The following is a 26058-nucleotide window of genomic DNA, read 5'->3' as shown; positions in this document are numbered from 1 at the left end:
ACAGTTAAAGTTTTTTTTTTCTTTTTTGAATGTTTAACTTATTGATGGTTCCTTACATAGTGTTGTAGACCCTAACACAATACAAAAAGGCAACGAATCCAAGACTCTTGATTTTGGGTGGGGGATAAACGACCTTCCCAGAAGTCAAATCCACTTCTCACAAGTAATCAAGTGATGTCCTGTATGATCCATTATATGCCTGTATAGGTTTACCATTTTTGCTGTAACAAATTTCCATGAACCTAGGGGCTTAAAACAACACATATTTATTATCTTACAGTTAGGGAGAAGAGAGGTCCGAAATGGGTCTCACTGGGCTATAAATCAAGGTATTGGCAGGGCTGTGTTCTTACTGGAGACTCTAGGGAAGAATTGGCTTCCTTGCCTTTTCCAAATTCTGTAAGCTGCCTGCATTCTTGGGCTTGTTCTCCCTTCCTCTGTCTTCAAAGCCAACAGCATTGCATCTTCAAATCTTGCTCTGGCTCTGGCACCTGCTTCTGTTGTCTCATCTCCTTCTCTGACTCTGACCCTCCTGTCTCCTTCCCTCTTTTGCTTATTAAGGACTCTTGTGATTACATTAGGCCAACCTGGATGAACCAAGATAATCTCCCCATCTCAAGATCCTGAACTTTATCACATCTGCAAGTTACCTTTTGCAATGTAAAGTAACATATATACAGGTTCTGGGATTAGGAGGTAAACATCTCCTAATGTTTACCTCCTAAACATCATGAACTGATTTGGAGGCAGTAGAGGAAAACAAACATTTTAGAATCAAACAGGCCTGCATTTGAACTGGATCTCTGCCACTCTCTGGCCATATAACTTTAGGGAGGTTGCTTTACTTCTCTGAACCTTTTTCCTTATTTCCACAATGAGTGCAATAATCCATGACTTGCCTCACAGATTTGCTGAGTGTTATGCACCTAACGATAAGCTACAATTCCCTTTTTCTCATTTTTATAACTTATGAGGTTTTCTTAAAAATCTTTTTCTGGTGTGTGTTTGCCAAAAAGGTCCTGATGGAGAATATGCATCAGAGCCGAGTGGCGTCTCCCCGCCCGCTCTGTTTGCTGCCCTCACCCTGAAGCCTTCCTGGTCTGACAGGATGAGCTGGAGGCTTGTCCTTCACCAGATGTCATGGTTTAATCCACTTATGAGCATTCCTTCCCTGGAGGACTGAGAGCCATCAGAGGACAGGACGGGGAAGGTGACAGCCATCCTCTGGACCAAGTGCAGTTTGCTCAGGTTTCCTGGGCTTTCCTCTATTGGCCTCTGCCAGACGCTGCTCCCCTTGGTCTCCCTGCAGGCTGGTGGGTGCCTTTCCTAACTTATACTCTGGCTTTTTTTTCCTGCCTCCCTTCTTCTCTTACACGGGGGTCACTGGTCTTGAGATGAGGAGATGTTACAGAAAGAACTCAGACAAACCTGAGGTGGAATCCCAGCATGGTCACTTCCTGGAGGTTAACTTGAGCAGCAGGTTTAAGCTTTGTCATCCTCAGCATTCCAGCCTGGAAAAGGAGGGGACAACATCTGCCAAGGGGGCTGCTGAAAGCACGATGTAATGTGTGGAAATAAACAATGTGTTCATAGACCCTGACATGTGGTAGGAGCTCAATAAAAGTCAGATCCCCCTCCTCTAGAAGACAGGAGAGAGGAGGAGGAAAATAAAGTCAGATGAGGAGGAAAATAAATTCAGGAGGAAAATAAAGTCAGTGACACAGTGGGTGCCCAAGATGTGTGTTGGATGAATGTGGAATGATTAGTTGCCCAAGGTTGCATGGAGGACAGGATTCAAACTCAAAAATCTAGTCTCTTCTAACTATGCCAGGTTCATGCCTTTGTCTCCCCTTTCCCAGTGGGAGCTCTTCAGCCAAGGCTTCTTGGGGGAGGGAAAATGATACTGGTTAAGATGCAGACTCTGGGACCAGTCTACTGTGTTTCAATCCAAAGTGGCATCATTTACCAGCCGTGACCCTAGACAAGTTACTTATCTCCCTGAGACTCAGTTTTCTCATTTGTAAAAGTGGCTAAAACGGTACATATCTCAAAGGTCGCTGTGAGCCTTAAAAGAGTAACTGTATGTAAAAAGTCTACAGTGGTCCTTGGCATGTAGTAAACTCTGTAAGTGGGAATTATTCTTATACTTTCTTGCTTCTGCACGAAGACAACTCTTTCTCTCCTCCCTCTGTGTTACTCCCTCCTAATCTTGACAACTGCCTAGCCCTTTCTCCCAATGAAAAGGCTTTTCTTGGAAAGTAGTGAGATCTCCATCACCAGCGGTATTTAAGCAAAACTGGAGAGACAGTCTCCTCAAGATGTGAGAGCAGATTCAGGCATCCAAGTATGAGGATTGACCTCAAAAGTTTCATCTAACTCAGATTATTGGTTTCTATGAGTTTGGTCACCACAAATAGTTTTGGAGCTTTAGAAGAAGTTTCTATGTGGTCTTCAACAGGAAATTTCCTGTTGAAATTCCAGCCTGGAATGTGCTGGGAACAGTATTTCACAGGATAGATAGAAGGTTTCATTAAAAGCACACTTGCACTGCACCCCAGAGTCCCGCAGAGTCTGGGACTCCTGGAACCAGTGAGGCTGGGTACTGAAGGGACAGTTCCCAGCACTGGAAGCTGGCAGAGTGAGAGGTGGGGTGCAGCACAAGGCACTGAAGTTCCCAGCTGGGTCCCCACCCAGCCTGTTGCCACATGTCTGAACTTGTTCGAGGAGCGGGTCGGCAGCTGGTGATTCCACCCATCCAGAAAGAGCAGCTGGGACCACCATGTCCCTGGAGACTCTTAGGACTCTCTGCCTGATAATGATCAGGGAGAAATGAGTGGGGGTATCTAGGGAAGGCACATGGCACCTGCCTTTGAAGAGGGGTAGAGGGGAGCCCCAGCAGAGCGACCCCCAGGCCCCTCGCCCTTCACCCTGGCCCTAGTCAGAGGATGCCTGGGACTCCCAGGCTGCAAGCTCCTAGCTCAGCAAGGGTACGCTGCATCAGGGGTCATGGGAAGTGACCCTGGAATGGGGAATATTTGTCTGGGTGACTGACAGGAGTGTGTGCATGTGTGTGAGATGATCTATCTCTTTGTGTGTCTTTTTCTGGAGCGTTTCTATTTAAGCTCCCGACTACCCATATTTCTGGTGTAGATTTGTGTGTGGGCGTCCTGTCGGGGTTTATGCGTGTGGAGTCATCTTGTGAGTTTGCCTTTGGCGTGAAAATCTCTTTGTTGTGTGGATGTTGCAGGCATGATCCTCGTGTACATGTGTGAGTCATTGGTTCACATGCAAGCGTGTTCTTCTGTTGTCTGTCAGTGTGAATGTGGACCCAGCACATCCCTCTTTCCTTGCTGTTTCATCCTTCCTGGTGTGCAGCACTGCCCGATACACTATGTGTGTGTTTGTCTCTTTCCTCCTTAGAATGTCAGCTCCCAGAGGGCAGAACTCGGTCTATTTTGTTCACAGTACTGTCCCCAGTGCCAACAACGTGCTAGGCACCAGCAGGGCACTCAATATAATAGTGCTGAGTGAATGAATGCAGTGTCCAGTGTGTGAGAGTCTCTCTCTGGTTGTGCAATCAATCTCAGTGTGTTGCTGTCTATGCGCTGGGTTGGGTGACTGAGAATTTCTGGTGTGTGTGTGTGTTTGTGTGTGTGTGTGATTGACTAGGAACATGTACAAGCATGTATGTGTGTGCAAAATTGTCTCTGGTGTGCGTGAACGAGCCTACGTATGTCTAGGGAGCGTGTAGTGTAATCGACTCTTGTGTGTGCCAGCATGTTTGTGCAATTCTCACGTGTTTGTACGGCATAATTGTCTGGCGTGCTAGTACCAACCTGTGTGTGCCTCGGGAGCGTGTATGTGTGTGCGTGCTCGCGGTTAGCAACCCTCGCTCTCCTCGCGCCCTGCGCTCAGCCTGGGGGCGGGGAGCGGTGTGGGCGGCGAGGGCACTGCGGTTCTGCTGCCCGCCCTCGGCGCTGCGGCGAGGGCTCGTCACGGCCCCTCCCCGCCCTCGCTGCGGTCCCCGCCTCCCGGTCCTTTGTAGCCTGCCGCTGCGCTCTCAGACAGCCGCCCGGAGGCCCCGCCCCTGCCCCGCCCCGCCTCGCGTCCCGCCCCGCCCCGCCCCGCCCCGCCCCTCCTCGGGCCGCAGTCTCGCCTGGGCAGACTCTGCCCTCACGGAGCGCGGAGCTCGGCGCACAGCGGTGGCTAGGGCCGCGGGCGGGCGGGGGCGCGGGCGGGCTGCCGGCCTTGGACCGGTATGGCGGATCGGCGGCGCGCGTGGAACACGGAGGACGACCTGCCCGTGTACCTGGCGCGGCCGGGAAGCGCGGCGCAGACCCCGCGCCAGAAGTACGGCGGCATGTTCGCCGCGGTGGAGGGCGCCTACGAGAATAAGACCATCGACTTCGACGCGTACAGCGTGGGCCGCCGAGGCTCCGCGCGCACACCGCGCAGTGCTGGCCGGCTCGACGCGGTCGGCCTGCCGGGGCCCGGAGGCAGCGAGGACACGGCCAGCGACGTGAGCGATCCCTCGGGCTCGGCAGTCAGTTCGCCGGGCGAGCGCGACGAGCGACCACTTGCGCTGCGCATCCGCTGCCCCGCGCCCCGCGACCTGCCACTCGGCCGGGACAATGGCCAGGTACCCTCGGGGCGCGCGTGGGCCGGACGGAGGGGACGGGACCCTCGGGTCGCTGGACGTGGGGCCGCCCGAGGGCAGTGCCCGGGCAGGAGTGCTGGGGCCACTGCAGCCAGGCTTGGGAGAGCTACGGAACGCCCCTCCCCCACCCCATCATTCAGGAGGTTCAGAGAGGTTGTGCGACTCGGTCAGCGTTGGCCAGCATAGTCCGTGAGACACCAAAGGGTCTTTCGAGATCCAGCCCCCCAGCTCCTCCACTGCAGAAAGGGAGAGGAGGTTCTGAGAAGGGAAGTAAGTTGGCTAAAGCCGCCACATGGTCCCTTAAAGCGCAGAGGGACCTCTGGGGTTAATTTCATCCAAGGATCCTCATTTTCTGCTCTATGAAAAGACAGGGAGCTCTGTTCCGCATTCATCCCTTCGTTTATTCACTCACTCATGAGGAATTATAGAGCACCTACTATGTACCAGGCGCTGGGAGAGGTTCAGTGAAATGCCTGTGGTCACATGGCTTAAAGCTTAAGCCTTTCCTGAGTGGTCCCTCTGTATTTTCTGGGGGAAGGATTTGGTTAAAGATTTAAATCGTGGGGCAGACTGAACTGGAAACCGCTAGCCGCAATCAGCGACATCTTCAGAGGATGCTCCTGGGTCCCACAGCACAACGCCTGTGTGCTCACTTCACAGAGCAAGTTGGAGGCAGAGAGGGGCTTTGAACCGGGGTCAGTAGCTTCCTAGACTTGGAGGTTCCCCCTCCCACAAAAGTGGGGAAACATCAGGGAGAGGGAATGCCAGGCCGTGGGCCCTATGGCTCATCTCCCTTTAGCCGGGGTCGCCAGAGCATTGGGGGAAGATGGGTAGACGACCCAGCTTTGGGATATATGGGTGAGGTGCTTGGAAAACGGAAGTTGGAGCACCCGAGAGCCGACGAGCTGTAGCCTTACCCCAGAACTCCATGTCTGAGCACTGCTCAGGTCCCAGGCCCCTGATAGGTGCTGGGTTCTCTGTTTAGCACTCTGGCCCCACCCTAGGCCAGGGTGGGTGACAAATTCATTGTGAAAAATTAAATCAGTTAATGCCGCTAGGTAGTGAGCATACAATAAGTGTTCGTTGTTTATTATGAGTTTGATCCTTATCATCATTTTTATTACCCCTTCTCCCCTTAAATGCTCTGAGAGGCATACAGTGAGCCGGGAGGAGGCAGAGCTTGATCTGGACAGAAATCTGGGAGGGCTTCCTGGAGGAGTGGGGGGGGGGCTGGTCTGGCTTGTGGCTGCTACGACCCAATAGTGGGTCTCCTCCTGCCCCCACCCCACGCCCCGGGTCTTCAGTCTCGGTAGCTCGGGAACTCTCCGTGGTACTGAATCCTGAGCCTCGCGAGATGAAGGTCTACAGCGAGGGTGTGTGTGTGTTGGGGGGGTGGTGCAAGGAATGGAGATATCGAGAGGGTCCCGTCTCCTTGTCCCTATCCCTTCTATATCTTGCCCTGCCCACCTCCTTCCCTAGTGTCCGAACTCGCTTGGGATCCAGGCCTCACAGCCCGAGCGGGAGGCTTCGGGGCCGCAGACCAAGAAGCTGGGGCCAATATCGGAGAATCCTAGTTACCAGTCAAGGCTCTGCGTCCTCTTGAGCCTCAGCTTCTTCATCTGTGAAATGGGGGTGGCATCTCCCAGCCTCCCTCAAGGCGTGGTGGAGTATCAGGGAGGCGAGGGAGCTTTGTGCACGGCCGGGAGCTGTGGAAGAGCGTCCCTGATGGAGCTGCAGTCAATGTCACCAAAGCCAGCATCGCCCCTGGGCTGTCTGGGACGGCTCCGCAGCCGCGCCTCGGCCCTTGGGGACGCTGATCCCTTCACCTCTCCCACTCCTCTTTCCTCTCCCCCTCTAGCCTTCTCCCCTTTCTCCATGGCTTCTCGGGTACTGGACAAAAGGCAGCGCCTCCGGCGCGCCAAGGGCTCCAGGAGCACGCGAGGTTCGGGACTGTGGAGCCTAGGTGCTCACGGTCTCCCTAGGGGGGAGAGTTTTACTTTATGTGGACCGAGCAGCCATGGGGTTCGGGCTCGGGGGCCGGCGGGCCTCGCTGCTCCTGAGTTTTGCAGAGGGTTCCGGGGCCCTTCCCTCCCGCCCGTAAAGCTCTTTCCCGGGGAGGGAGGAGGGGTTTCTGCGGCGCAGGCGCAGCGTCTGCCGAGGCCCAAGGCTGTGCAACTGCGGCGCTTTGTACCCGGGAAGTCCACTTGGGAGCGGTGGTCTGTTTGGCCAATAGCAGACGCGTGCCCCTCCCCCGATACGCAGGAGGTTCTCCTCTCCAATCCTGGAGCTTCCCTGCCCAGACTGAAGCCTGGGAGGGGCCCTGGTTCGTGGAACCTAGCCCTTAGCAACGCTGAGGAAGGGGATGTAGAGTCAGAGAGAGGGAGACCTGCAATTTCCGGTCAGCAACAAGAATTTAGGACCCAACTCAGAGCCAAGAATGAGCTCTAGACAAGTTGTGCAGGAACCTGGCTTCCAGATACGGCTCTGCTGCAGCTAACATGCTTTGTATCTAAGATTTCATTCTATCTCTGTAAGCCTCAATTTCGCACCTGTGAAATGGGAAACTTACGGTCTAGTGTTCCTGGAATGCCAAGCCGTTTCTATTTTGTGAACATACAACGCTATCTCCACTTTAAGGCCCAGGCATCTCTGGCCTTCTGTCCTGGACTGGAGGACTGGCCTCCAGGTGGCAGTGGAGGTAGAGGCTTCAGGCCCTAACCTGAGTGGTGGGAGCTTTACCAGGCCTGGCACCCCTCCCTCTGGGTGGCAGCTGGAAGTAAAGAAGGTGGGGTCTTTTTACCGAGCCTGTGGGTTTGGGTTTTATAGGCAGAAAGTAGAAGGTTGGCATTTTAATCTGCCTGGATTTGGGAGGCACCTGTCTAGCCCTATGGGGGCTTGCTAGGGCTCCCCCCCTTTCTCCCTCTTCCCTCTTTCCTCTTCTGTCAAGAAGTTAATCAAGCTAGCCCAGGACTCTTGCCCACCTCTCCCCAAAGCAACACCTGGATCATGGGTGCTGGGGCTGGTGTCCACTCTCCACTGGGAACCAGGACATCCTTTTCCCCCTCCTGACCGCTAGCCTGTCCTGGGGGCTCTGGGCTCCTTAGTGCCAGTGGTCTGGCTCTGCAATCAGCAATCACTGTCTGGTAGACAAGGCTCTGGGGATAAGCCGGTGGCCCCAATGGCAGGGGGCCGTGTGATGAGAGAGGGGCTGCAGGCGGTAGAGCAGGTCAGCCACTAATTAGGGCTTTGTCTCTGGGGTCCCTGCTGCAGGGAGGGAGGGAGGCTGGTTCAATGATGGGGGTGGGAGGAGTGGCAGAGAAAGGCTTTATGGAGAAGCCCTAGGAGGTGAGTCTGGGAGAATAGATAGGCTTCTGTCTGAGGTAAGATATTCAGAGAGAGGACACAGTTTGAATAAAGGCTTGGGCTGGAGATGTGCTCAGTCTATTCAGGGAGTGGCGCCGGGAGGGACTAACGCAGGCTGTGGAAGAGAGGCCTGGGCTGCATCCTGGAGGGCCTCGAGCGCACCAGCAGCCGGGGCGGATTCTAGGCACCCGGCCCACACTCCCTCCCCCACGCAGATGTTCGGGGAGGCCTGCAGATGCGCTGCTGCACACCTGTGGCGCTGCCCACGGCCTCTGCCTGCGCACCACAAGTTCATCTCTGGCTTTTAAAGGATCCCTGAAAACCAGACCTACCCAATCCGAGAGCGAGGCCGGGGCCCAGCAGAGGGCGTGTGCGCGGGGTGGGGGTCGGCGGGGCTGGGCGGTTGGGGAGGGGGCGGGGGGCGGAGTGGGGGGGATCTGAGGGGAAGCGCTTCCTGGTTCGAGCGGAGAGGGGCGAATCGGGCTCGGCTCCGCGCAGCCGGGAGGAGCTGTCTGTCTGCAGCCCCCTCCTCCCGCCCTCGCCTCTCCCTCCTCCTCCCGCCTTCCTCGCGGAGCCGGGCGGTGCTGGCAGCCGGAGCGGCAGCGGCGGCGGGCGGGCGGGCCGAGCAGCCGGGGTAGCCGGGCGCGTGGGCAGCCGCGGGCGCCGAGCCTCTGTCCCTCTCTTCACTGAGCCCGGGCCTTTGTCACCGCGCCCGCGGGGAGCGGGACCGAGAGAGAGCCGGACAGGGCGAAAGCCAGCCCCACAGGTCCGCCGGGCGGAGGGCGCCAGAGGGGGGCCATGTCTTACCAGGGCAAGAAGAGCATTCCGCATATCACGGTAAGCTGGGCCCCCGCCCTGGCCCCGCCACTCTTGGCGAGGTGGTGGTGGTCGCCGCCGTGCTCGGGATCCGCTGGGGGACCTAACGGGCGGCCCCCGAGGGGCTTCCTGCGTCGCGGCGGGTGGGGCGGGGCCGGTCTCGTCCTTGCAGCCTCCTCCCCCCAGCCTCTGGGGACAATGGGGGGGAGGGCAGCCCGGCGAGGTGGGGCGGGGCGGGAGCCTCGGGTCCCTCTCCCCGCGGGCTTGCAGCGGCTGGCGTGGACCCGGAGGATGCGGAGCTGAACAAAAGAGGGAGGGGCGCGGTGTTCGAACCCCCTCCCTCCGTCCCTGGAGCTGAGCCTCCAGCGGGCGGCCTTTGCACAGTTTAGCTGTTGCACCTCGCGGCAGCGTTTCTTCCCCGCCAGAGTAAGGAAAATGCTCGACCACCGCCCCTCCCCCCCGCCCCCCCACTCCCCGCCCAAACCGATGAAGTGGAAGTCTGGACCTAGAGACAGCGCCATGATGGAGGAGCCCCTCCCATTCCTCACTGCAGCTAAAAATAACCTGATGGGGCGGCCCTGGCGGCTGTGTCCCGGGAAGGGTTAACACTGGGGGGGTGGGAATGGTGGCGGTGACTGAGCAGTCCTCGGTGTCCCTGGGTGTGGCTGGAAACAAAGGATCCCTGGTCTTTATGCTTTGTCTCAGGGTGGGGAGCTGAGGACGCAGCGGGTCCAGAGACCTGGCCTCCACCCCATTCCCTGCCTGGCACTCAAACGATTCCTGAGGGACGTGGACCACAGGTGCTGGTGAAACCCATGGGCCTTGGGTGGCTGATATCTGAGCAGCCAGGTGCTGGAAGGCATGATGGAATCCTCCAGGGCAATGCTGGAGGTTTGAGGGCAGGAGACCTAGCATCCTCCTTTATCCAGAATCCAGGCTCAGGGATGGTCCCAGAACACCTTGGAGAGGGCAGCCTTGGGTAGGGGTGAAGAAGCTGACATTTCCCACTTGCCTGCCCAGTGTATTGTGGATCTTGTTTTCTTGAATCTTCTCAATAAATCTTTCGAAGGAGGCATTGTCCACATAAAGTTCTCAGAGGCTGGAGCACTGGTTGGGGGCGCAATTGAGAGGAAGGTTGGGAAAGAACTGGGACCCCTTGCCTCCCCAGAACAGCCCTGCGTTCTGCCCAACTCTGGATTGAGTCTCTCTTAGAAAACTCCTCTTCCGCCCAGCTTCAGGTCTTGTCAGCAGACCTTTGCTGAGTTACCATCCAGAGATGTGCCCCCTGAGGGTGGGGACCGCCTCTTGCCCATCCCTAATCCTTGCCCTCTGAGACACAGCGGTATAAGTGACCAATCCCTTAACACTGTAGTCGGCTAAGAATCAATGGAAGGGATGTGGTTGCCCTGGGCTAGGCAGTGTGAGAGGAACGAACTGGATATTTGCATGAGCCGGTCTGCGCTTTCTGACTCTCCAGCCCTGACCACAGGGGAACTGAGGCAGGAGATGGAGGTAGAGGGGATGCAGTGACTGATGAGTCAGGAGCCCGGGGTACCTTGGTGGCTATTGCCCATAGCAGGTCTGTGCCCCATTCAGGATCCCGGTTTCCAAGACGCATGTTTAGCCAGATGGTCTTTGAGGCAGGTGTATGGGAACAGTGCCTCCGGAGTTGTGTAGTTCTGCCTGCACAGCCACAGCGGTCACCCTGCCTGCGGGCTGTGGCCCTCTGGAGTGGAGATAAACTGCCCAGGCTTTTGCAGCAGACGGATCTGGGTGTGCATCTCTGCTCTGCCTCCTTTCTGAGCCTCTGTGCTCTTACATCCAAAGTGGGCTTAGCACTGGCTATTTCACAGGACCCTAGAGCATCTGAGAGGACACTGGCAAAGTGCTTAGTGTTTGGTAGGCACACAGTAAGGGCTTCAGAACTGCTGGCTGATCCCGCTGCTTTAGTCCTTTGTGCGAAGCAGGTAGTCAACCCGTGTGTAAAAGAGAATCACATGGAGTGGATCCCACAGCTTCAATAGCATGGGGAGGAGAGATGCTGAAAATGCCCCTTATTTCCTGGGAAAGCTGTCCTTGATGAAACATTTGTGTTTAATTTGGCCCACATAGTCCACTCCAGCTAGGAAAATGTGTGGTTTAAAGGAGAAGCCAGAGAGGATGGACTTGGATGGAGCTCCTTTGTAGGACACACAGCTTCCTGAGGACCTTTTGCTGATAATGTACGTGGTCTGACAGGAACCAGAATGCCATTAAATGAATGGATAGGCATTGTGGCTTTCCACATGCTACACACTTAACCTGTACAATCAATAGAACTCATTTGGTAAGTTAATAATAAGCACCTGGTCTGTGCCTGCCACTGTCCGGGTGCTAAGGAAAGTGGGCATGAGATGGGCATGCCCTTTGCCTTCACAGAGTTTAGCAAAGACTGACATTTCAGCCTGAAATAGCAACAAAATGTTGGTGAGTGGGTGTTATAAGGGGAAGTACAGGAGGCTGAGGAGACCACAGCAGGGATACCCAGCCTAGTCATGGTGGGTGAGGAGGGAGGGGATCTGCAGCAAAAGAGTGTGGCCCGTTGGAGAAACTGAAGGAAAGTCAGCATTGCAGGAGCCCGACCTCTGTGACCAAGTGTGGCTTCTCTGTGCAGTTAGAGCAAATCCTGGAGACGGTTAAGATGTTTTTGGCAGCCACGGTATGTGTGGCCTGTGGAGGGACCCAGGGGGGCTTAAAAAAGGACCAAGATAGAGCTGTCAGCTGCATCTCCAGGTCCCCACCTGCTTGGTGTTGGGTCACTGTGGTGTTCCTGTGAGCCTCAGCTCGCTCACCTGAACAAAGCGGGTAAGGTCTCAGATTCAGCAGTGAAATTAAAGGTAGGAGAGAGAGTATGTGAGAAGAAGGGGAAAAGGGACACTCCAGACAGGGCGCAGTGTGGACAGAGGCAGGGGCACGGCTGAGCCACAGAAATGCTCTACTCATGTTGACTGTGGTGTCTTTCCCTCTTCTCTGCCTCAGCCTTTTTCTGAGATGCTAGAGTAGCCTGCTAGAGAAGAGGGGAAAAGCCGAAACACTTGGCTTCAGCCCCCATGGATTGTTTAAAACATTAATAAAGCTCTCTTTCACGTGTGGCTGTTTTTCAAAAATCAATGGCATAGCCGGGATTAATTTAGTTGAAATGGTTTTTCGGTGCCCACTGCGGTGGTTAAGTGAGTAGGGGCATCCTGGGCGTGGCTCTGAGCAAACAAAGGCACAGGGCTCGTGGCCCCGCAGAAGCATCTGTCCCAACAGAGCCACTGAAGGGGGACACAGGAGTGTCCACCGCGATGGTTATGAAGTATTGTTATTATACAGAAGTATTATACAGATAAGACATCATGAGTTTGCAGACCATTGCAGCATTCAGAAGGATTTCCGTGATCTTTCATTGGGTTTTCAGAACAGTCCTGTGAGGAAGGCAGCCTGTTTCCCAAAGAGTAAACTGAGGATTATAGAGACTTGGAAGCTTCTTCAATGGCTTGTGGAGGAATGGAGAGGTCCCGTTCAAGCAGGGAGGGTAGATGGGCTGGTCTGCCTGGTAAAATAGTCACTGTCTGATTGAAATCTGTGTGTGTGTGTCTGTGTGTCTCTGTGTGTGTGTGTGTGTGTGTGTGTGTTAGATCAAACAGTAAAACAGTAAAGATGAGCAGAGAAGAAAGAGATTATTAAATAAAAATTACATCGGACTGAATTAGTTATTCTAATGGACAAATATGCAAAAAACTTGCTTCTTCCTGAGGATAGCATTCAGCCTACCTATAAGTAGTTAGTTTATCTCATTGCCTTTGTATGCAAAGGATTTGAGATGCCTAGAGTGATTTATCTTGCATATAGTGAAATCAGAGGGAAGTAGAATAGCAAGACTGAGGCTCAAGGAAAAGCAGAGACCAAACCTGCCAGTGATTTGGACCACTGGGGGTGTGCTTCTGGACATATGGACATATGCTTCTGGACATATGGTCCTGATTCAGAGCTTCTGTCATCCAGGGCAGAGAAGCAGACATTCTCAGTTAGGTCAAGTTCATGATCAGACAGGAAGAAGTGGGCCATTTTCTTTGGGGAAGAATTATTTTAAATTACATTCTTAAAAAGTGTTTATGAGCATACAAGTGATACTGAGTTGTGACATCTTCCATAACATAATGATGCCAACTTAGCACTGATTGCCTGTGTCTTGTAATGAACTTGGCCAAGACTGAATACCTGGAAACACATGATATCACATATGTGAATGTACCAGGCACATAGTAAGCGGCTAACAGATAGATGATAGTTTTCTTCCCCGAACTCAGGCTCTCTTTGAGGAGATGAAAATTCAGAATGGCAGGTAATCAACGACTGTTAACTGCATATCTTAACCGTTTTGTTCCTTGAACTGTGCAAGGTGTCATGAGCAGTTAAAAAATATGAATTTCATGATCCTGACCTTTCCATCTAAGTGAAAAATTGCACATACATGGAACGACTTAAAAATGGCCAAAGGGTAAGTGTGGAATAGAGCACAGGTGTTAGAGAAGTTCAGGGAAGGGAGGGCTCAGCATTGGCAGAAGCAATAAGAGGTGCCCTCTTGGGGCTTAGGGGATGGCATGAGCTAGGTGTTGAGGGATTTGATTGGTGGAGACAAAGGAAGAACATGCAAGGCAGGTGGAACAGCAGAGTCAAGACCTGGGCTGGGGAATGAATGTTGTCAGAAGAGAATGAAGAGTTTGACGTAGCTAAATCCGAGGGTGGGGATCTTGAAATAAATTTGAATGGCTGGGGGATTGGGGAATTCTACAAGGCTTTGGAAGTCAGGCAGAATGCACCCAAAGTCATGGAAATAGCCCATGGGTTCTAAGTCTGGCTTAAATGCAAATGGGGTGTTTGATCTTAGACAAGTCCGTTCTCTAGGCCTCAGGTTCCTTTTCTTTACAGAGTTAGATTAGATAATTCAGCTCCTAGTTATAGGATAATCTGACTTTATTCCGTGGGTAATAGGAAGCCTCTGGAAGTTCTTGAACTGGGAGGATGGTATAATAAAGGCAACATGGAAAAATGTGGATTCTGAAGCCAGACTATTTGGATTTGAATCCTAGCTGCTCCACTTACTTGCTGTGTAATTTTGGCAAATCACTCATTTTCTCTATGCAGCAATTTTCTAATTTGTAAAATGGTAATGATAGTAATACTCCATAGGGTTTTTTTTTCCTTGAGAATTAAATGACTTAATATATGTGAGATATTTAGAACAGTACCTGCACATAGTATATGCTCTATGAGTTAGCGGTTATTATTCTTACTGCAAGATGGTGTATTAGTTAGCTTGGTTCCATAGCAAACAATCCAAAGTCTCAATGGTTTTCAGCAACATACATTCATTTCTTGCTCATGTTACATGAGGGCCTGGATTGGCTGTAGCTTTGCCCCTGGCTGTTGCGAACAATGGGTCTGCCCCTTGTATCTCCTCACCTTGAGACACAGGCTGAAGGAGCAGAGGCTTGAAGCACAAATGCCTTTAAGAACTCCTTCTCAGCTATGGCACATTTCATATCTGCTCAACCACTGGCCAAAGCAAGTTGCGTTATCAAGGGCCCAAACTGATGGCGAGGAGCACAGTGTTAGTTTTTCTGGAGCAGATAGAAAAGGCCTGCATCGTTTCCTAGGCTGAATTAGAGTTAGGAATGATCACCAAATTGAGGCGTCTCACTGGGCAATCAGAAACACAGAACGGCGTGGGGGTGAGAGGCAAGGCCCAGAGATAGAGACTAAGGACCCATGTACAAGAGCCACCGGTGGAAGATAGGAAAATGCAAGATATTCCAGCAGCCAGTGGTTCTCAGCCCATGTGCTATGAGCACAGTGGTGTGCTGAAAAAATCCTGTGTAGGTGTGCTGCTAAATTTTGATCAGCATTTAAAGTTTATGTTTATTACAACCGAGTCTACAAATTGTTCTAGTAACATCTATCAGGTGGATCCCTGAGCACTCACGAACGGAACAGTATGGAATAGAGTCTAATTTTTTTGTGAGGAAAAGGAAGCTCTTGTAATGGAAAGGGGACATCAGAAGACCTTGCGCCTTGAGCATGTAAGAGAACAGGGTCAGGGCAGCGGACAGCACAGCGCCAGGGTGCTCAAGAGTAAGCAAGTTCAATTAAGGAGACACTAAAGGCCCTCTGAGATGGACACGGTCACACTGTAGTGGGATGACATGGTAGTGATTGCTGCTGACTCATCTGATGGTGTTTTATGTCTTTAAGCCCTTCAAGACTACTGCAAATTTTTATACCAATTGTAAGTATGTCCTGGACACAGAAAGGTTGAGATTCATTGCCGTAGAGAGATGCAAAGACCAAATCCTAACTTTGCTCTTAGTGAGAAAAGACAACTCTGAATTGGTGGTTTAGAAAATGGAATGGGATCTAGGATACTTCACAGAGAGGCTGGTCTAGAAAACAAGAGTAAACAGGTAAAAGGAGGGAAGTGATGGCTATGGACATAGGAAGTTTCAGCCTCCTACTCCTTCCCTGGGCCTGTGCCCTAGGTGCACTCGCACTTGGGTAACTTTGGTTTGTCCACTTGACTGCAGACTTGGAGGATTGGGACAGCATCTACTTTTCCTCAGCATCTCCTCAGGAGCACTCTTATGCATTGGTGACTCATAGCAGGGACTCCTTATTCTCTGAGTGGATGAATAAAAACTAGATTGCAAGCTTTGCGTCTTTGCTGCGTGAGGTCTTAAGACACTCTTGCATTTGACCTTAACAAATGTCCTATCCATGGATTTAGCATTTAGGTAGTTAACCATCCAGAAGGAGATGAGGGTGGCCTGAAGGGTTTCTGGAGGTAAAAAAATAAAGACTTCCCAAGTGGTACTTTGGCAGTGGGGAGAAGGCAGATCTGGCTTATTAATGGGCTTCACAGCATTTCACACTGAAAGCAAACTTTTACAAGAGGAATCTTCCATATATATATATATATATATATATATATATATGTTGAATCATTAAAGTACATATTTCCCCAGGCTCTTGACTGAATAACTGCTTGGTGTTAGAACTTGGGGTCAATTCCATGGGAAAACTCCATGGTTCTGATGCAGAATTGCATAAAGCAAAGAGGTGGCTGTTTGAGATTTTGTACCTGTCCCCAAATTATGCTGCCATGTACTTTATATGAGACCATATTCATAGCCCCTTAGGGATTAAATCCGAAGCAAATATTTGACTTGTACAACCTCAAAGTTGAAAGGACCCTTTTAAATTATGTAAATTTTTCTGTGTTTGTGCATTTGAGGGGGCAGAGAAGAGTGTCCGTTGCTTCTTCCCCACCCCCAGTCTCCCCTCTAGTGTAGGAATTGCAAGTACCCTCTCCTTGCCCACCTCCAGTGGCAGGGACATCACCCCTTTACACAGCAGCCTGCTTTACTCTTGGACAGCTCTGTTGTTGGAAAGTCTTCTGTATGTAGAGGGAGAGTCTACCTTTTGCCCTCAGAATTTTTCACAGGCTTCTTCTTTTTCCACACTGATATTCCTAGAGGCTCTGGACGATATTTCTCAGTTACTTGGGACCTTCTCTTTTCCAAAATATCCCCAGTTCTTTACTGCAATTTCCAAGTACAGTGTTTGGATTTTTCTCTCCTTTTTTCTCTTTCTTTTCTGCTTTTTTTCTTTTTGCTGTCCTTTGTTGCTGAGCATGAAGAACAAAATGGATGCAAAATAAAACTTTAATTATTGGGCACCTTTTAAACTGGTTTAAATACTTTCTGGGCCCATAGACTCCTTTGAGAAACTGATAAAAGCAATGGAAACTTTTCCCTGCTTCCTCAAATGCACAGACACAGAACATTCAGCATAGAGCATTGGGCTTCATAGGCTGGTATTCATTGTGTCGTGAGCTTTTACTCATCTTAAGTAATCCTGTGAGTTGGGCACTTTGATTAGCTCCACTAATAGAAAACAACAACAACAACAAAAAAAAAACAACTGAAACACAGAGATTAAGTTATTGCCGCAGGTCACCCAGCTAAGAAGCTGTGTGGGAACAAGCTGTAGTCTCTGGGGTGAAGGATCTCATAGTCTCATGCGGGAAATGGACATATAAAAATGAGCCAAAAGATGAAGTTCTGTGCAGTTGTGAAACAATGCTAATAAGGGTGCAGGCCTTACACTTTAGGAACTCCAGGAGGTAAGCACATGTTCCTGGAAGCAGGACACTGCCCCTGCCAAGGTGAGTTGGAAATCAGTGGGCAGAGCAGGTGTGGCAAGAAATCCAGATAGCAGATGCCACAGACAAAGGCACGGGGTGTGAAAGTGCAGCTCAGAGAGCCAGAATATGGTGTGAGTATACGAGTATAGCACAAGGCCAGGAGAGGGCAGGGGTCAGGCCAGAAAGAGCCTAGGAGGGCATACTTTGTCCTACATGTGAGGGCAAGCTGGTGAAGGGTTTAAGGAGAGACACGACATAGTTGCATTTGTGACCAGAAAGGTCACTGGCTGTCGTGTGGAGGGGACAAGGCAGGCAGCAGGGAGACAGGTGGGGAGGGCTGACCTGGAGCAGGTACTGTGGGAGGTGGAAATCAGCAGGGAGGTATGAGGACACTTCTGGAGCAGATGCAGCAAGATCTACAAAAGAGTTGGGTTTGGGGTGTGAGAGGTTAGAGAGAAGCTGAAGATGGAACTGGGCATTCGAATGAGATTTATCTCCCCACAATGGGAAGACTTTAAGAATCAGGCCGTAAGCTCTGTCCACGCATTCATTCATTTAACTTTCAAAACCACTCTGCATTATAGATGGAACACTGAAGCATAGAGAGGTAAACGTGCCTAAGGCACAAGGGTAGTAAGTGCGGGACCCGATTAGAACTCAGGCGTTCTGGCCTCTACTGCTGTGTCCTTAACCAGCAGACAGCGCTGCCTCTTTGTTAAATGAGTATTGAATGAGATAATAGGTGTAGAAGCATCTGGCTCACAGGAGGCATTGTCAGTGTTTATCAGGTGAACAGAGCTCTGCCTTTAATGTCTTACTACTGGAGAGCCCTTTCCAACTTCCAGAGCCCTTTAATCTCCTTACTCCCTTTTGGCCACAGTCGCAACAATCCTATCAGAAGGACCAGTGAGGTGCATGGCATTGGGAATGGGCTTGAGATGTATGGTCTATTCCTGCTTATTCCCGTTTTTCAAAGGAAGGAACTGAGGCTCAGACAACTAGATAGAGTGAGGAGAACACCGGGATAACTACCACAGGACGCTGGGCTGTCACTTTGTAGGTACCAGGTGGTACTAGGTTCATATCTGACTCCACCATCTCCTGGCTGTGTGACCTTGAGCAAAATCACCTCCCTTCTCTGAGTTTCCTTATTTGTAGCAATAATACCCACTTCTTAAGGTGACTTCAGAATTAAAAATGAAAACCCATGTAATGCAGAACTGATACTTAGTGTGTACTCAGGAATGTGGTTTTCTTTCTTTCTTTTTTTTTTTTTTTTAAACGAAAGCTTCTTTGTTTATTTATTTATTTTTGGCAGCGCCGGGTCCTCGTTTCCGTGTGAGGGCTCTCCCCAGTTGCGGCACACGGGGGCCACTCTTCATCGCGGTGATCGGGCCTCCCGCCGTCGCGGCCTCTCCTGTTGCGGAGCACAGGCTCCAGACGCGCAGGCTCAGTAGTTGTGGCCCACGGGCCCAGTTGCTCCACGGCATGTGGGATCCCCCCCGGACCAGGGCTCGAACCCGTGTCGCCTGCACTGGCAGGCAGACTCTCAACCACTGCGCCACCAGGGAAGCCCAAGGAATATGGTTTTCTTGAAGGCAAAGGATTTCCGTTCAGATTGCTTTATACAAGGTAAAAGGCAGAGACGAAAAAGATGCAGGAATGGGTCTACACCTATATACAGATTTAGCTAGCATCATCCTCCTTTAGGGAGCCTGAAGACCTTGCCCACTCCTGGGGCCATGACAGAGGTGTGTTATTTTAACGCCAGATACTCCATCAGGGAGTATTTCCTGAATGTCTGTCAGGTACAATGGAGCTTGAAATCTCGCTGTGAAAATTGCAGTTGTCATGGAAATGGGCCTGAGCTCACAGAAAAGGCCTGCAATGCATGGGGAGTGCCTGTATTTCTGATTCATGAAGGAGGAAAAAAACCACTGTGTCCCTGACCCATGCGGGTGGGAACAAATGTGTGCTCGTTATAGTCAATCTCAGGCCTGTTGCCACTTCCAGCGTTGCTTTCCTGAAAAGTGTGGCAAAGCACCACCGGCTGACAGGCCGTCCCCTGAGGCAAAACCAAAGGCAAATGGCTGGGTTTCTGTGAATAAATATGAGTGTGCAGCTCCTCTGTAGGCAGCACTTGCCACTGCAAGGAGGCTGGTTGGGTGATCTGCGAGGAGAGCCAGGGAGGCAGTGGGCTCTGGTCGTTAAAGGTAGGAACACAGTCCTGGGTTTATGAAGTGTTTGAGCTGGAAAATCTCTCAGACAGCAAGCACTGTGGCTGTGACTCCCAGCACAGAATTTGGATGGTGTATCAATTCGCTTTGATGCAGTAATGCCACATAACAAACAACCTTGTAATCCTGTGGCTTACAATAGCAAATAGTTGTTTGTTGTTCACAGGTCTGTGGGTGGCAGAGGCTTGGGAGGGCTTAGCTAGATTTATCCTCAGGCTTCTTTTTGGGTCAGGCATGCTCTTAGCATCTCATTCTGGGACTCAGACTGAAGGAGACACCATTCCTTGGGTCCTGTGGTTTTCATGGTGGAGGATGGACTCTCAAGAAATGGAGCTGGAACCCCACCTGCCTCTTGAAAGCTTGTGCTCAGACTGGTACAGTCACATGCACTCTCATTCTGTTGGTCAGAGCAACTCAAGTAGGCACACCCACAGTCAGTGCGGCTGGGCGAGCCCTGCACCCACACTGGAGCACGGCAAGGGTGGGAAGGCAGGAAGGATTGTGAAAGAAGTAACGCAATCTACCACAGAGGGTCTCCATCAAGAATATCCTAGATGTTTGTCAATAACAAATCCCTGGCCCATAAACTAGATCTGGCAAATGAAAGTCTTGACAAAAGCACCTGGATTGGAGTTTTTAGCAGACAATCCCAGTGGATTTTCAGGATTATCTAGGCTCTGGTGCCATGTTGTGAGTTGTACTTGCATGAGTGAGGGGTGTGCCTACCTGTGCTATTGAATGTTTGAGTTGCAGCGTGAGCCTTAACGTCAGTGACTTGTAGAGTCTGAAAGACTAATAACTTTCAGAACTCACCTTGACATCTCCTCGCCTTACGAGAAAGCCGTTTCACCTGCACTCAATGCATGGGCGAGCACATTTCTACCAAATGCGGCTTCCCTTATCTTTTTGAGACTCGTCTTCATGCTTGCCCTTTGGAGAGGAAGATACTCTTCATCTTTCCAGGAGTAACTTTTCATTTAGTTTCTCTGAGCCCCTTCCCACAGATAAATCAGGCAGCCTCATCAGAATCTGTGTGCACCCGCAGCCCCGTGATGAAGCTACCCTTTCCGCGTGAAGGCCAGACCTCTGAGATCCGTTTTTGGCACTCATTCATTCCCTGACCCCAGATTCCCATGTGTGTATTAGTGAAGCATTGTGGGAGAGGGGACATGGGAGTGTCACATGCCCTCCCTACAACTTCCTGGGTGGGATAATTAAAGTATTGATAGGGTGGCACTCAGAGTGAAATGTATTTGAAACCAACTACATACATTGTGAAACATAATCTATGATTGTTTTCGTTCCGTGGCAGTGTAAAGATTACAGCTATGCCTGTGAGCTGAGAAAGAAAAGCAGTGAGGAACTCCAAGCCTGGGTTGAGGTAGGAGGGAGAGGGATCTTCGGGGTCCCAGGGTTTGGGGAAAGCTCGCTGTCTCAGTGCCCAGTGGTGTTTCAGGACCACGGACAGCACGACGGTCCCCTCTGCTTTCCTCATTTACAGCGTGGAACCTGGAAACTGCAGAACACTGCTGTGTATATACTATTAATTTTGCTGGCCTGTTCTCCTTCTCCTCCGTTTTTCGGCTTCATGAACTCATATCTCAGAACCCAGATCAAACATCTTCTCCTTGATGATATAGTCACCGCCTTTCTCTGTCTCTGTAATAACAGCTTTTGTTTGCTGCTGTTTTTCAGATAGCCAGGGTTGCTAAACTAGTGATTTGGGGGTAAGTTGTTGGTTTGATGAGAGTAGCACCTCTTTTTTCTTCCGAGGCTCCCCAGACCGTAATGAGTTTTCTACTCCTCTGACTTTGCATTGGAAACGACCGACTTTATTCCCACCATGCAGGAAAGGAGGGAGAACAGAAATGCAGGGAGGCGTCATGCTTCACTCAGGGACAGAGAGTGATGCGAAAGATGCACTGTGATCCAGACCTCCCCTCCTAGTTGAGGCTGACTGTTGTTTCTTTTGCTGTTGTGCGGGAAAGAATGTCCGAAGCTTTAAAGGCTCATTTTTGTAAGCGGCACTCAACATAGCAGTTAATGTTTGTGAAGAGAGCAAAGGCATCCCGCCAACACCAGCTCTTTCCTCGCGGTTGGGCTGGAGTGGAGATTAATGGTAGGTTTGGAGAAGAAGGGCTTCCCTTCTCTGGCATACTCCTCTGACTCCCAGGCTATTTGGCAATAGAGAAGTGATGACGGCCCAGCACCGAGGTTTAAGTGGGCCCCTTGTGAGAAGGCCTTCCAGCCTCATCTGTATTAGACAGGCTTTGCATTAAGCAGGCTTCTATTCCCAAACCACAGGGTTAGGCTTTCAGGGAATTCTAAAAGCAGAGAAGAGAGGCTTCTGATCTGTCAGTCTACACTTGCCTCCTTCTTTCTTTATTTCTCCCCTCCGCCTTTCCTCCCTTTTGTTCTTTCCTCTTTCCTTCATATTCCCTTCCCTTTTATCACTCCTTCATCTCCCTTTCCATTTCTCTCCTCACCCCCTCTGTCATTTCAAACACTCTCTTTTTCTCCTTCCCTCTCTCCTTGCCTCCTGGCTGTCACCCCCTCTCCTCCCACTCGGCAAACACTTGCTAAAAACTGCGTGAGGTTTATGCCTGGTCCCTGGGGATTTGGAGATGACCCACACAGGTCTCTCCTGGCCGTGGAGGGGTGTCCAGCCCAGCAGGAGACGGGCACTTGAACGGTGACCATGGTGTGATGAGTATTGTTGGGGAGGTGTGAGCAAGGGGCCACGGGGACGTAGGGAGGCACCTCAGGTCAAGAACTACCAGAAAGATCTACCTTGTGGAGAGTTTGGTATTTTGCTTTCCCACCTAACTCACACGTTATTGTCTAGTGCTGTTGTTTACCCTTGGATATTCCTGGAGAATATTTTAGTAGCTGTATGTCACCCCGTTAGTGGTGTGGTTGCAAGATTGTCAGTAATTCTGGTTCACCTCTTCGTGTATAACTCTTTGACTCTGTTGGGGATATTTTCCAGAAGACAAATTCTCAGCATTAGATTTGTAGGTCAAAAGTCGTGAACAATTTTAAGACTCTTGAGACATTTTGTAAACGTGGCTGACGCTTACTCTTATTGAGAAATCCCCGCCTGGAGGAAAATGTAAAGGTTATCAGTTTCTCTTCTTCCACTTCTGCCCAGTTTTGGGGTGACGCTTCAGTTCAGAAACTTTTGTGGGTTTGAGTTCTTCCGTGATGAAAGCCCTTTCATTGGCATCGACATCAGCCTAGCCTCGCCTCTGCTTGTGGCATTAGGCTCGCCATGAGTCAGCACCTGCTTGCCTCTCCAGCCTGCCCACCTGGAGGTCGTACTTCAGCCGAGGAAACCACTTACAGACCCCTAAGCACACCAGGCTCCCCCAAACCACGTACCTTTGCCCCGCCATTCCCTCTCTCTGCAATCTCTTCTCTCCTTTGCCATGTGGTTAATTCCTACTCATTCTTCAAGTTCAGAATAAGCACGATTCCCCTGGAAGGGCTGGAGTGGAGGCCTCCTCTGCTCTTAACACCCCTCTGTCCCAGCCCTTACCACACCGGAGTGCAATATTATGATTCAGTCTCCCCCACTGGCCTGAGACCTCCTTAAGGACAAAAACTATTTCTTTTAGCTGCACATATTCTTTCCTTAAGCAGATATTTATTGTAGTTCCTGCTGCAGAAAATGGCACAGAATAAACAAAGTGTAACTCTGCTGAGTAGTCACTACTGGTGGGCCTGGGCAAAGCGCTTTATATATGTACCCCACGGGGTTCTCCCACAGCCCTGTGAGGCAGGAACAGTTATCCCCAATTTATAGATGAGGAAACTGAGGCTTGGAGAGGTTAAGTCACGTGGATAGCAGATGGGCGAGAATCGGAAGCTGCATCTGTCTGACTCTGGACCTTTTGTTGTTATACGACACTGATCCAAGGACGTGAACCACGCTGAGCATAAGTCTCTTTAGGTCACTGCTGTCACCCTGGAAGGAATGGGCGGTCTCTGGCATACCCTTGCTGTTTGATTTCTGTTCAATTTTTCATGAGATAGTTCATTTTCTTTCAAGGTGTTTAAACAGTGAATTTTGTACAGAGTTCGTCACTGTTCATACCTGTCAACCCTTTGCTCCTCATGGTAACCCTGGGAGAGGCAGCGTATAGTTTTTTTTCTTTTAAATGTGTGACATTTATTAAATTCTTAAAAGTTGTGTATCACACAATCCACTGTTTTGGGAGGGGATGGTTCTTTAGGCTTTCACGCTCACACTTCCTGCATGAAGAAAGGGAATCCTGGAGAGCTAGGTCCTCAGGTTCTTTCTAAATTGCACCTGATTATGGGGTGTCATGGATTCTGCAGCGTGAACATGTTTAAAAACGTGACAAAAGTGTGTTTGCTGGAGCGAATGCTGGACAGGAAGTTAGGAAACCTTGGGTCTAACCTCCACGCATATTGGTTGTGTGAATTTGAGAGTTCAGCTCATCTCGAGCCCCATTTCCATCTGAGGTTGACTAGACCTCACATTCCACAAGAACCACTCAGCACAAACAGGTGTGGAGAGCGTCACTGTCGTAAAGCACATTTCCTAAGGTGTCTTCTGAGGAGGAGTCTCTTTGTCAAATGTCCCACAAAATGAAAGGGTCTAAATCTGGAAAAGATCAAACTCAATTCCCCTCTTGAATATTCACATTACACATCAGCAGAGTAAAGGATCTGGGAATTGCTGACATAAAAACGATCTTTGCTTCTCTTTAATCTAGAATTTTCTAAACTCACTACACCTGGGAATCTCCTTTGGGCTCAGCCTCTAATAAAACCCCTCTGGGCTAGAGTTCCAAAGAGCATGGTTTTGAAAGTGCCAGTTAAAAGGCAAACACAGTACTAACTGTAAGGAAGACAAGACAAAAGTCACATCAGCTCTTGCCTTCTGGTGGGCTTATGTTTTAGAAACATGCTGGCCCCTGAGAACAGAGAGAGCCGGGACCCTGACGGTAGCTGCCCACAGTATCTGCTGGTAGTTGGTAGGCAGGGGCGTGGCTTTGAACATCTGATTCTGGGAAGGGCAGGGCGGGGTGGGGCTGATATTCTGGCGTGCAGCGCATTAAATACCACCTTTCAGGATTAGCCTGAAAAGCCCTCTATTAAATGTGACAAGGCAGACGGCTGCCTGTGGGAGGCCATGTTCCAGAAGCCAGGCACCAGCTGCCAATAACTCGCATTTTCCTGCTCTCTGGTGCCCGGGGAAACCTGCACACCAGTGCGTCTCTGCTTCTGGATATGCAGAGCCCATGCCTCTTTCCCTAGGTCCTGGCTTCTGTCTTGTGGCTAAGAGGGAGGTTGTTGGCCCTGGGAGTGACTGAGCTTGAAGCCCCTTCCTCCAGAGACCCTTCTCGTCGAGAACAGGACATACTTCTCTTCCTTGGCTCATGGCTCACAGTTCTTTGTCTTACGGCTGTGATGCCTTTTCTCTCCATCTTCACCCATTCATCCTTGAAGAATCAGTGCAGCCATCCATCCATCCAGCCAGCCAGCCAGCCAGCCATCCATCCAGCCAGCCAGGCTGTGTCCAAGTATCAGAGATGCAGCAATGAAGAAAATAGATGAAATCTCTGCCCCCATGGAGCTAGGTCTCTTAAGGAACTGCAGGGACAACTCTAGGAGGTGCCATCCATCCACAGCAACATGTCTATGGTTGGGCCCCTGTTACCTGACACAGCCAGTGGGGTAACACACCACAGCTCTGATGTCAGTGGGACAAGTCACATTTTTAAACAAACATGTAAATAAAGACTATGTCAGATATACTATATTAAGTGCTGTGTAAACATAAAGTGGGTAAGAGGTGAGGGGTCTGCAGGCAGGGCAGCGGTGTAAGGTGTTCCAAACAGGGCGGCCAAGGGGAGGGCTGTCAGGTAAGTGACACTGAGCAGAGACCTGAAGCAAATGAGAGAGTGAATTTTGCCTACATAGTAGGATTCCAGATTACATAGGGTCTCGCTGACTTGGCTTTCACTCTGGGGAAAATACACTGCGGCAAGAACCCACTGGAGGGTTCTCAGCAGCAGGCTGCGTGCTCTGTGTCTGCTCAGCAAGCCTTGCCTGATTCCTGAGTTTGGGTGAAACCCTTCTTTCCCAGGCTTGCGCAGCATCCTCTGCCTTCCTCTCGCGGTCAATGCCGTGGGACCACTGGCACGGATCTGAGGCACATTCTGTGATAGAGGGTTCCTAAGAGTGTCCCGGCGGGATCAAGCCCCAGTTGCTCAGTGTTAGCCAGATCAGTGCCTGCCTCCCTCACTCCACTTTGTGGAGTCACCTCCCGGAATCACTGCTTGACTCTAAATCCTTGTCTCAGGCTCTGCCTCCAGGGGAACCCATGCAAGACACTCCTTCTGAGGTGGCTACCCTGAATCCTTGCTGTCTGTTTCCTGTCTCTCTTCCTGCCCAAAGGGTGGGGCTTAAGGGCAGAAGCTGTGATTTATCCATCACCCCATCTCCAGCTAGGAGATAATACAAATAGTAAATATGCACGTGGCAAAAATATTCTCAGCCTCCAAGAAATGCAAATTAACAAATATTAATGATAACCAAGGGTATTTTGGTGGTCTCTGGATGGCAAATTGGGGAGATACGTTTGGAAAGCAATCTGGTCATATTTATCAAGGGGTGAAAGCAAGGTTTATACTGTTTGACTCAGTTGTTACATTTCTGAGAATTTAGCCTAACAAATAGTACAAATTCAGGGAAAAACTTTGTGCATAGAGATGTTCATTATAGCAATA

At 50.7% G+C, this 26058-nt stretch overlaps 1 protein-coding gene across 2 annotated transcripts in view; it reads left to right on the top strand.

Annotated features, from left to right (window-relative positions):
• Positions 1 to 4099: 4099 nt before the first annotated feature.
• The window catches only part of CRMP1 (collapsin response mediator protein 1), a 67404-nt gene continuing 45445 nt past the window's right edge, over positions 4100 to 26058 (top strand). The window contains exon 1 of one of the 2 annotated variants that reach the window (XM_059067457.2): positions 4100 to 4639. In XM_059067457.2, coding sequence (XP_058923440.1) covers positions 4259 to 4639 — 381 coding nt within the window. In that variant the 5' untranslated portion in view covers positions 4100 to 4258. Of the gene's footprint in view, positions 4640 to 8588; positions 8858 to 26058 lie in introns of those variants that run through there. The other variant, XM_059067458.2, reaches the window with a different exon arrangement.

Source organism: Kogia breviceps, chromosome 6 (genome assembly GCF_026419965.1).
Source record: "Kogia breviceps isolate mKogBre1 chromosome 6, mKogBre1 haplotype 1, whole genome shotgun sequence".
Lineage (NCBI taxonomy): Eukaryota > Metazoa > Chordata > Mammalia > Artiodactyla > Physeteridae > Kogia > Kogia breviceps.
Note: the sequence above shows the minus strand (reverse complement) of the source record. Positions and strands in the feature narration are given on the sequence as shown.